The following is a 12581-nucleotide window of genomic DNA, read 5'->3' on the forward strand; positions in this document are numbered from 1 at the left end:
GTGGCTATAATGAAGAGTCCCCGCCCACAAGGACGTATACGCGCCCCAACGCCAGGCACGTCACGCACCTTGGAGAAGAGATCATTCAGCAGGAGAGGTCAGGTCGCTCAGTTCCGCAGCCTGCACTCAGGGCCGGCGCTACCATTAGGCAGCTTTAGGCAGCTGCCTATGAGCGCCGGCCACTGGAGGGCGGCACTATAAGATAATTAGAACATGCTTTCTTTATTCTCTCCTGCTCTTCCGTAAGAGATGAGGAGCAGGAATGTTGTAGCTGCTCAGTTGCTGCCGCCGCTCCCCCCCCCCCCCCCCCCCCCCCCAGTGATAGCATTACAACATTCTCAAACTGATCCCTGCCCCTCCGATCTCGAGCATGATGCCTGCACCCATCCCTCCCCCTCCCACCAATTGCCGGCTCTGGCATGTGTCTTGTCTCCCCCCCCCCCCCCCCCCCCCGTTCCCATGGCGAATTGCGGACTGGGGGGTGCAGCATATTACTTCTAGCCACCCCCCCTCCCCTCCACAGGCTCAGAGGTTATGCTCCCGCGAGTGTCCCCCCCCCCCCCCCCCCCCGTGATTGCGGACGGCTGTCCCCCTACCCCTGTTGCCGCGAGTGCAGGTTCAGTTCCGGCGCCCAGCCAGCCCCCCAGTGACATATTCCGGCAGTTTACCTGCTGCCCCCCCCTGCTACGAGTGCAGGCTCCAAAGTGTTACTCATTAGAGTAACCATATTACCCCCCCCCCTCATCCTGCCGCGACTCTCTCACTGCCCCCCCCCCCCCCCCCCCCTCCCCATGCACCATACCCCGTAGCACACGCAGGGGGGGTGTTATGGGCACCCAGAAATTCCCCCTGATGGACTGCATTCCTTATTTTAGAAAGCCGCGATCGCGTACGCGATCGCGATCGCAGCTGCCGCTGCGGGGATGAGGGATCTATTGCCGGCATAGTGGCCTGCAGATACTGGGAGCTACTGTGCAATGCTGTGGTGTGTCCTCATCATTCCAGTGGCTGTTTGTGGCTGGCAGTGTCTCTCCTCTCCAACCCAGGTACATATATGTGCAGTACAATGTATATGTTTGTTTAAATGTACAGTATATGTGTGTTGTGTTTGTGTTATGTATGTTTGTGTGTGGAGTGTATGTATAGTTTGTGTATTTTGCCTACAAACACACACACTGTAACTGTCGTCTCTCTCCCTGTCGTCACTGTCGTCACTCTCCCTGTCGTCACTCTCCGTGTCGTCACTCTCCGTGTCGTCCCTGTCGTCTCTCTCTCTCTCCCTGTTGTCACTCTCCCTGTCGTCACTGTCTCTCTCTCCCTGTCGTCACTCTCCCTGTCGTCACTGTCTCTCTCTCCCTGTCATCATTCTCTCTCTCCCTGTCGTCACTGTCTCTCTCTCCCTGTCGTCACTCTCTCTCTCCCTGTCGTCACTGTCTCTCTCTCCCTGTCGTCACTCTGGCTGTCCCTGCTTTCACAATTTCAGCTCATTCAGTGTCCTACAATGTGAATTTCGGCTCATTCAGTGTGCTACAATGTGAATTTCGGCACATTCAGTGTGCTACAATGTGAATTTTGTCTCATTCAGTGTGCTACAATGTGAATTTTGTCTCATTCAGTGTGCTACAATGTGAATTTCGGCTCATTCAGTGTGCTATAATGTGAATGTCGGCTCATTCAGTGTGCTACATGGTGAATTTCGGCTCATTCAGTGTGCTATAATGTGAATGTCGGCTCATTCAGTGTGCTACAATGTGAGTTTCGGCTCATTCAGTGTGCTACAATGTGAGTTTCGGCTCATTCAGTGAGCTACAATGTGAATTTCGGCTCATTCAGTGTGCTACAATGTGAATTTTGGCTCATTCAGTGTGCTACAATGTGAATTTCGGCTCATTCTGTGTGCTACAATGTGAATTTCGGCTCATTCAGTGTGCTATAATGTGAATGTCGGCTCATTCAGTGTGCTACAATGTGAGTTTCGGCTCATTCAGTGAGCTACAATGTGAATTTCGGCTCATTCAGTGTGCTACAATGTGAATTTTGGCTCATTCACTGTGCTACAATGTGAATTTTGGCTCATTCAGTGTGCTACAATGTGAATTTCGGCTCAGTCAGTGTGCTACAATGTGAATTTCGGCTCATTCAGTGTGCTACAATGTGAATTTCGGCTCATTCAGTGTGCTATAATGTGAATTTCGGCTCATTCAGTGTGCTATAATGTGAATTTCGGCTCATTCAGGGTGCTACAATGTGAATTTCGGCTCATTCAGTGTGCTACAATGTGAATTTCGGCTCATTCAGTGTGCTATAATGTGAATTTCGGCTCATTCAGTGTGCTATAATGTGAATTTCGGCTCATTCAGTGTGCTATAATGTGAATTTCGGCTCATTCAGTGTGCTACAAGGGGAATTTCGGCTTATTCAGTGTGCTATAATGTGAATTTCAGCTCGTACCGTGTGCTATAATGTGAAAGGGGCACCAGTACTAGATAGTATAAGGGGTTCTACTACACGGTATACGCCCCCTTTTGGGTGACCACGCCCCCTTTTCTGGAGCGTGCGCACCGAAGGCACGTGCATATTTACATCCTTGACTTTTGCATACCCCCACTTCCAAATTTCCACTTCGACCATGTGTGTGTGTATATATATATATATATATATATATATATATATATATATATATATATAATATGAGACTACATGCACACACATATATGTGGGGGGGGGGGGGGGGGGGCAGCTGACAATTTGCCTAGGGTGCCGAGAAACCTTGCACCGGCCCTGCCTGCACTGTGCTCCCCGGCCCGCAGCTACTCTGTACTTTCATATAGCTTGCGGCCGGCGGGCACTGCAATGTGTGCTCCTGGCCGCTCTGAACTCTGACACCCATTCACTGTCCTCAAATGTGGTGTTTCAGGGCTGTAGCAGTTTGGACAGTGCCACAGAGCAGCCAGCCTTTTCTATATGCAAATGCAGTCCGGGATTGTTGGGGCCCCTCCCCTGGGACAAGCCAGCAATGAGCTACTATACTGGCTGGCCCCGTCTCTCCTGTGTCCCGACCTCCTCCCTTCCTGGCCAGCATCCATCCTACACCCTGCTTTCTACACCCACCAGGAGGTAAACAAATGCTTGGGGGGTGTTGGTTATGTGCAGAAATGTAACAGTGTGGCATACATTTGGGAGTGTGTATACTAAGTGTGTCTGTATGTGAGTGTGTGGGAAAAATACATGAGTAAGTGAGCATACAACTATGTGTGTGTGGGGTGCTAATACTTTATTAAATGTGTGTGTATGTGGACTATTATATGTGTGTGAGTTTAGAAATACGCCTTGGGGTGTGTTGGGGGATAAAGGTTATGTGTAAAAATGTGTTTTATATATATATATATATATATACACACACACACACACACACACACACACACACACACACACACACACACACACACACACACACACACACACACACACACACACACACACACACACACACACACACACACACACACACACACACACACTATTCCGGAGCCCGGCACTCGAAATAAGGGATGCAATGGCCACGATGCCCCCTACAGAGAATGAGGGGGGTAGGTTGGATCCGGTTGCGGCAGGTCCTGGCTTTGATGGTAGCAGCTGCAGTAGGTATGGGTGGTTTGGTGGGGGGGGGGGGGGGAGTTGATGGTAGCAGTAGGATTCGGTCTGGTGGGCAAGAGGGGGTCCTAGCGTCTGGTCCAGTGGTCAGGGGGTCTTATCTATTAACAGTTTTTTATGTAGCGCAGCAAATTCTTTAGCGCTTTATAATTGATAAAACAAAACTGGGAAATAACAAACAGTCATAGAGGTAGGAAGGCCCTGCTCGCAAGCTTACAATCTGTAATCTATATAATAGGGGCTCATGTAAGTTGAATGTATTCTGTAAAATATTAATTTCTGTACTGCATAAGGACATAAAAAAAGACTTGTGTCCATAGGAAAAACTGTTCTCATCTTGCATTTATACTGTAGCTCAGCCATGGCCAACCTGTGGCTTTCGTCTTTCTTTATTGATCTGCGGCTCCTGCCGCCCACTCCCTGACACTGTAGCTCGTGACAGCAGAACCCCCCTGATGGAGAAACGGAGATAGCTTTATCTCCGTCTCTACACTTAAGGGGGGTACTCACGGAGCGATCGCTGCTTAAAATCTAAGCAATCTGACTAGATTGCTTAGATTTTAAGCACGATCGCTCCGTGTGTAGCCCCCTCAGCGATAGCGATGCGCAGCCCCGCGCATCGCTATCGCTGCTGCTAGATTGGCCTGCATGCAGGCCAATCTAGCGGGTCGCTCACTTCACCCGCTGGGTGAAGTGAGCGGCCCCCCCGTCTCCCCCCGCACGCTCAGCACAGATCGCGCTGTGCTGAGCGCCGGGAGAGATGTGTGCTGAGCGCTTCGCTCAGCACACATCTCTCTGACATCGGCTGGTGAGTACTGGCCTTTACAGAGGATGGCCGCAGCGGCAATCCGTTAGTAGGGCAGCCTTCCCCTTCTCCTCCCCTGCCTGTCTTCAAGTTCTGACTGGGAGAGACTCTTGCCTGCTGTAATGTGTAAAATGGGGACTCTTGCCTGCCGTAATGTGTAAAATGGGGACTCTTGCCTGCCGTAATGTGTAAAATGGGGACTCTTGCCTGCCGTAATGTGTAAAATGGGGACTCTTGCCTGCCGTAATGTGTAAAATGGGGGCTCTTGCCTGCCGTAATGTGTAAAATGGGGGCTCTTGCCTGCCGTAATGTGTAAAATGGGGGCTCTTGCCTGCCGTAATGTGTAAAATAGGGGCTCTTGCCTGCCGTAATGTGTAAAATAGGGGCTCTTGCCTGCCGTAATGTGTAAAATAGGGGCTCTTGCCTGCCGTAATGTGTAAAATAGGGGCTCTTGCCTGCCGTAATGTGTAAAATGTTTCAGTGTTTCTCACCCCCAGTGTAACTAAAAATGGGGGTGTGACACATGGTCATGCTCCTACAAACGTCATATTGAAGGCGGGCGCACAAAAATTTGGCGTGGCCTCGTGCCAGTTATGATACCAGCTCTTTGGCTTGACTACAGATATTTTTTTAGCTCTTTGCCTCTGACTTGTTGGCCACCCCTGCTTTAGCTACTTATGCTCAGAGAGGCAGAATAGGGGTGGGTAGATGCCAATATATTTTCGGTGAATACAGTAAAGGTGTGTTCATGAAAATGCAACAAAACAGTGCTGAAAAAAGAATATTTGTCTCTTGCTCAACCTATGCTTCAAAATCTGATGATGTGTTAGCGTCAGGTCCGGTGGGGGTGTCAGCGGCGGTAGGTTGGGGGGAAGTTTTAGTGGCAATGGTATTCCTTGTTTTTAATAGAGCACAGGTTCTCAAACTCAGTCCTCAGGACTTCAAACGGTGCATGTTTATCAGATCTCCTCACAAAATCACAAGTGAAATAGTTAGCTCCACCATATGAAATGTGGTAGTGAGTAATCATGAATACACCTGTGCACCTGCTAGGTGACATCGATAACGTGAGCTGTTTGGGGTCCTGAGGACTAAGCTTGAGAACCACTGTAATAGAGTAAAGCATGTAGCTGTAATTGCTTTAAAATGTATTTAGTGAGTGTGCAGAAAATGAAATGTCACCCCAGTTTAATTTCTTTAGTACTTCTGCTACAACATAATGCTTTCTAAACATTTTAATATGTTCGGTCCAGCTAATATGACATGTTCTGCCTTTTACTGGTGTAACTCCGCCTACATTACGTTTTGAAGTAGAAATCCCGCCTACTTTGCTATTGGTTCCGCCTACAGTTGATTTGGTGCCGCCCACATGAGGCCACTTCCATAAATTTTTCCAGGGCCACTTTTATTTCCCAATCCGCCCCTGTCTGCACCTCCTCACACCTCTCTGCAGGTTCACAAAATGGCTGCAGAGCACATGCAACAAACAAGCCCTAATATAGTGCTGCTTTGGGCGGGAAGGCGAATTCAGTACACCCACTGCTCGCCGATTGGCCGGAATCCGCCTGCGAGAGGGGCGAATCAGTTTTTCATTGAATATTGCGAATGCAGGGTCCCGGCGACAGGGCTGCGGCTGGCGATAGCGGGTGAATCATACAGAGGCGGATCTAATGACGCGATTCGCCCGCTATTGCATATACCTGTTAGAGTCTTTAAGGACTAGGGAACATAAGGTCAGTCACAATATATGGAAACCATTATTTAGATGATGACACAGTATGTGGGGGAGGGGAAACAAGAATAATAGCAGAGAATACACATTCAGATATTTATATTACAGAGTTGAGTTCTATTGTCTCATTAAGTCCATCGGGATGTAACGAGTTACATTTCAGCATCCAGTAAACCTCTCTATTGCATAACTTTCTAAACCGGTCGCCACCTCTGGCTGTAGGTGCGATATATTCTAAGCACACAATAGAAAGGCTACTGGGGTCATTGGAGTGCATATCGTTAAAGTGTCGAGAGACACTATGTGTGGTACAATTCTTCATGATATTGCGGCGGTGTTCCATAAACCTCGTATGAAGTGGTCTCGTGGTCCTTCCTACATAACATAGGTTACATCCACATCTAAGGAGGTAAATTACAAAATTCGAGTCGCAATTCATAAAAGATTGTAATGTATATTCTTCATTATTAGATGGTAATTGTACAGATGTTATTTTTCTTGGCATGTACGAGCACATGGTGCATCTTGTTTTGCCACATCTGTGAAAACCAGGTGGTCTCTGTATAAGCCAGGTTTGATTAGGGTTTTTTTTACTTGTTTTATTCATCCTTAGATGACTCGGTGCTAGGATAGTTTTTAGTGTTTTGTTCTTCTTGTAAATCACTAGTGCATTACTTGGTAATAGTTTTCCTAGGACATTATCCTGTCTAAGAACCTTGTAATTTCGAGTGATAATGGCTTTAATTTGTCCTGAGCATCTATTGTATTTGCTAATAAAAGCACACTGTCTATCTTTTATTTCTTTTTGTTTTTGATGTTCCTGAGTAAATTTATGACTCTTTTGCTTAGTCAGAAGATGATTCCTATCCATACTAGAGACTTCTTTTAAGGCTTGTGCCAAAATAGTTTCGGGATACTCCCTTATCCTAAAAGATTCAATCATAGTGTTGGCTTGTGTATGGAAGGTTTCTATTTCTGTGCAGTTACGTCTCAACCTCATTAGTTGTCCCTTTGGGATATTGCGTTTCCAGGGAGCATAATGTGCACTATTATAATGCAAATACGAATTAGTATTAACCGGTTTTATATAATTAGAGGTAATTATTTTATCGTTTACAGCTCTAAGGGTCACATCCAAGAAGTCAACACTCTCCTGACTGTACGTGGAAGTGAAAAATAGGTTATAGTGATTAGAGTTGAGAGAAGATACAAAAGAAGAAGCTGAAAGAAAGTCCCCATCCCAAATAATAAAGAGGTCATCGATATAGCGGCCATAGAAAACCAGGTTCGCGTCCCAGGTGCCGTCCCACACATGGTGATCTTCGAAATCACCCATGTATAGGTTGGCATAACTGGGCGCGAACCTGGTCCCCATGGCCGTCCCCATAGTCTGTAAATGATAAACGTCAAGAAAAAGAAAATAATTGTGATGAAGAATGAAAGAAATACAGTCAAGTAAAAATTGGCTGTGTTCCACACTGAGGTCCCCATCCGAGGACAGACGTTCACGTATGGAATCAATACCTTTAGAATGAGGAATGTGTGTATATAGCGCTTGAACATCAAGTGTCAAGAATGCATAGCTTGATTTCCAGGGTATATTTTGAATTTTGTTAAGGAAGTCCGTCGTGTCCCTCAGATGTGACCTCAGTGTGGAAACATGTGGCTGAAGGAAGGAATCGATGTAATAGGATAGATTAGATGTAAGTGAGTCAATACCAGAAATTATAGGCCGCCCGGGTGGTGATGTGAGTGATTTATGGATTTTTGGAAGAAAATAAAAGGTGGGTGTGACCGGAAATGGAGGAAGAAGGAATCTGTGTTCCTCCTTGGATATGACCCCCGAGCTGACTGCAGAATCCAAGAGGGTACGCAGTTCTTGTATGAACGACTGAGTAGGGTTGTTTTTAAGTATTGAATAAAACTGATTGTTATGCAGTTGTCTGTGCGCCTCATTAATATAGTCATCCTTATTCATTATGACTAACCCCCCTCCCTTGTCTGCTTCCTTAATGGTAATTGTAGTATCTTGGGTAAGTACTCTAAGAGCCCTCTTCTCTTGTCGTGATAAATTGGACTGGTAATGAGTATGTTTCTGTTGTTTCACAACCAGTTCCTTGAAATCTTCTAGAGTGATTTTATAAAAGGACTCGATACTACTGCTCTTTGCTGAAATGGGAAAAAACTCGGATTTTAGTTTAAATAAAGGATTGTAACTGGAACACACTGAGGGGTCCGTCCCTTGTTTAGGAATCACATTAATTTGAGCCTCCAGGGACTGACGTGAGAAATGTGTATCAGCTGAGATGGAGTTAAAGGCCTGTAATAATCTGGGGGCGAGAGTCTCTTTAAACGTCTTATAATAAATGGCGGTAAAACCATCCGGGCCCAGACTTTTACGTAAGGGGGTGGAGGTTATAACTTGTTCAACCTCAGTTAAGGTAAAGGGTGCTTCCAGGGAGTCACAGTCAGAGAGTGACAACTGGAGCGCCACTTTAGCTAAGTATTTCCTGGATCTCAACATATTAGAAAGGGGATCGTGGGTCGGAGAGGGATCACCTAGATTATATAAGGTGTTATAATAATTTTTAAAGCACGCTGCTATCTCAGGTGTTTTTAAAGCATACGGAGCCCGCGCTATTTTTCATAGAGGGGATAAAAGAGGCCATTCTCTGGGATCTAAGTGCCTGTGCTAACAAGCGTCCTGGCTCATTTCCCCATTTTTAGTATTTGCTGTTACATTTACGCAGAGAGGCCTGGGTTTTGTCATTGAGGATTTTCCGGAGGTGCTTCCGGGCTTCGGACAGATCCACCAAATCAGAGGGAGACAGGGAGAATTTATGGCGGGCCTCCAAAGAATGGATTTTATGCAACAATGCGGTGGTTAAGGCTAGTCTATTTTTCTTCACAAAAGAGCCTAATTGGATCAATTTACCCCGTATAACACATTTGTGAGCAGCTCACCATTTTTTTGCATTGTATTGAGAGGCATGAACGGGTCAGCATTAGGAGGGATTGCTGACTCTAGACTGCCATAGGGGGAAGTCAGGGGTATCCCCAGGTAAGCTGGCTCTCAGATGCTGTAGGAGCCATTACCATGTGGCCTTACACTGGGAATTCAACCCAGACATATTTGGAATTATTTGTGGGGTGGGTGTGGGGTGTGGTGGCCCCTGTGTCGGTATCGCTGGGCTGCTTCAGGTCGGCACACCCTAACACTTTATTAACACTTATGAGTTTCCCTATCACTTTGTATATATTTTTGTATTATTTTAATCACACCACTCACATAGCACTTCTGTGCTTCTTATTAACCCTATTAACTCTCACCTGTGTGCTGACCTGGGGTAGCCGACCTGTGCCGACATTATGGGGTCCTGCACCCCGGACCCATACCTAATATTAGGGACCCCCAGTGACGGAGAGGCCTTGTCGATCAGCCTGTGGGCTTAACCCTATATCTGCAGATATACGCAACCAAGATCTCCGTATTATCTGACTATTATGTAGGAATATTATTCACTCAGTGTGCATTAGGGAAGCATTGTTTTTTCCTTCACAGAATTACCCCTCCCTTTTAGCACCTGAGTGACATCACTATCTGATATGAGCAGCTCACCATTTTTTTGCACTGCTTCCTTAATGGTAATTGTAGTATCTTGGGTAAGTACTCTAAGAGCCCTCTTCTCTTGTCGTGATAAATTGGACTGGTAATGAGTATGTTTCTGTTGTTTCACAACCAGTTCCTTGAAATCTTCTAGAGTGATTTTATAAAAGGACTCGATACTACTGCTCTTTGCTGAAATGGGAAAAAACTCGGATTTTAGTTTAAATAAAGGATTGTAACTGGAACACACTGAGGGGTCCGTCCCTTGTTTAGGAATCACATTAATTTGAGCCTCCAGGGACTGACGTGAGAAATGTGTATCAGCTGAGATGGAGTTAAAGGCCTGTAATAATCTGGGGGCGAGAGTCTCTTTAAACGTCTTATAATAAATGGCGGTAAAACCATCCGGGCCCAGACTTTTACGTAAGGGGGTGGAGGTTATAACTTGTTCAACCTCAGTTAAGGTAAAGGGTGCTTCCAGGGAGTCACAGTCAGAGAGTGACAACTGGAGCGCCACTTTAGCTAAGTATTTCCTGGATCTCAACATATTAGAAAGGGGATCGTGGGTCGGAGAGGGATCACCTAGATTATATAAGGTGTTATAATAATTTTTAAAGCACGCTGCTATCTCAGGTGTTTTTAAAGCATACGGAGCCCGCGCTATTTTTCATAGAGGGGATAAAAGAGGCCATTCTCTGGGATCTAAGTGCCTGTGCTAACAAGCATCCCGGCTCATTTCCCCATTTTTAGTATTTGCTGTTACATTTACGCAGAGAGGCCTGGGTTTTGTCATTGAGGATTTTCCGGAGGTGCTTCCGGGCTTCGGACAGATCCACCAAATCTGAGGGAGACAGGGAGAATTTATGGCGGGCCCTAAAAGAATGGATTTTATGCAACAATGCGGTGGTTAAGGCTAGTCTATTTTTCTTCACAAAAGAGCCTAATTGGATCAATTTACCCCGTATAACACATTTGTGGGCCTTCCAGACCGTAATTTTGGATAATTCCCCTGTATCGTTACAGATAATGCCTTATCTAGTTCAGATTTGCAATACTCATCATATAGGAGGGATTCATTAGGCGCCAGGTCCAAGGGCCGGGGGATCGGGAGGGAACTGAGAGAGACAAGAATACCGGGGCATGGTCTGACCAAGTAATGGAGCCAATGGAGGCGTCCACTATTAAAGGGAGGTGTTTATGGCTCAGAAACAAGTAGTCTAGACGTGAGTAAACCTGATGTGGGTGCAAGAAGAATGAGAAGTTTCTGTCAGCGGGGTGTGTGACCCTCCAAGAGTCAGCAAGTTGAAATTCGTGGAAGACCTTCCTAACCTGTCTATGTTTTCATTTAGAATTTAGGGGCTGGTGGGGAGGTGTCAATGGAGGTATCCATGGATCAGTTTAAGTCGCCTCCCAAAACAACACTACCTGTCATGAGGGCTTCAAGCCGGGGAAGTTGGGAATGGAAAAAGGACAGTTGGCCCTGATTTGGAGCATAGAAGGCTATGAGAGTGTACGCCTGAGAAAATATATTGCACTGGACCACCAACAATCTCCCAGGAACTAATTTATGGACTGAGACATCAGTCACTTGTAGGGCTTTAGAAAAAAGTATAGCGACTCCCTTGGATTTACTTTCGGGGTTGTTGGAGTAGCAAACGAGGGGGAATCTATGATTTACTAAAGAGGGCCTGCGGGCAGAGATCTTAAAGTGTGTCTCCTGTATCAGAGCCACATCTACTCCGTCCGACCGCAGTGTCCGAAATAAATGGGACCTCTTCTCAGGGATGTTAAAACCTTTGGCATTGATAGAGGCAAATTTAAGTGTACCCGGGGCAGACATCAAATCGTATCACAGTACAGGATAGCAGGAGACTCGGACAGGTCACTAAAGAAAGTGAGAGACAATACAGAAGAGAAAGAAAGGAAAAAGAGCAGGTCACAGAGAATAGGAACATCAGGCGCAAAGAAATACCCGCAATGGGAGAGCTGGTAAGTATGTATACCAGCAACCCCATAGGGCACAACGGCCATGTGCGGGACTGGGCCAAGGGAGTCACCCCCTCAGGCACTATATCTACTATGATCATTTTAAGAAAAAGAACGAAGAAACAAAAGCAAAACATTAGCATTAACCGGAAGTAACAACTAACTGTCTACTAGTATAGTCTCAATACTAAGCTCCAGGTTTGAAGGTGAAGCCGGGGAGAACACGGTGAAATGGGGCAGAAGTGGCACGAGGCCGCATAGGATGTGTCTCACCCAGCATGCCACAGCCGGAACATTCAACCCTCCTGCAGAAAACAAGAAGATCCAGTTTGCAGGGCAGTAAAGAACAATGTCGTCAGGTAGCGGAGGAGTCCTGGCACACGGGGAGGGTTTTTGAAGCTTTCTTCTGAGAGCTACGTACAACTTGCCATGACGCTCCACTCCCCGCAGGTTGAGGTGGGTGCAGATCCGGGAGGATGAAGTCCCAATCCGGAATCTTCAGGGTTGGGAGACCGAGACCGGAGCAGAAAGTGGGGAGGTCGGAGGGAGTATGTAGGGTGTGTATCTTTCCCGAAGCGGAGACCTGTAGGCTGAAAGGGAAACCCCATCGGTATTTCAGTTGTCGTTTGCGGAGTTCCTCCGTAAAGGGATGGAGGGGTCTTTCTTTCTTGAAGCGTATGCCAGGAGAGGTCCTGGATGATGGAAATTGGGTTGCCATTAAAGTCCAGGCCATCCAGGCAGCGCACTCTGCTCATAATTTCCTCTTTCTGAGAGTAGTAATGCAATCGACATATGAC

At 46.5% G+C, this 12581-nt stretch overlaps 1 protein-coding gene across 1 annotated transcript in view; it reads left to right on the forward strand.

Moving 5' to 3' along the window:
* Positions 1-776: 776 nt before the first annotated feature.
* LOC135037958 (zinc finger protein ZFP2-like) overlaps positions 777-12581 on the forward strand; it is a 145981-nt gene continuing 134176 nt past the window's right edge. The window contains exon 1 of the mRNA XM_063954610.1: positions 777-1046. Within this exon, the coding sequence (XP_063810680.1) occupies positions 978-1046 (69 nt within the window). The 5' untranslated portion in view covers positions 777-977. The remainder of the gene's footprint in view (positions 1047-12581) is intronic.

This window comes from Pseudophryne corroboree, unplaced genomic scaffold, assembly GCF_028390025.1.
Source record: "Pseudophryne corroboree isolate aPseCor3 unplaced genomic scaffold, aPseCor3.hap2 scaffold_695, whole genome shotgun sequence".
In the NCBI taxonomy this organism is placed as follows: domain Eukaryota; kingdom Metazoa; phylum Chordata; class Amphibia; order Anura; family Myobatrachidae; genus Pseudophryne; species Pseudophryne corroboree.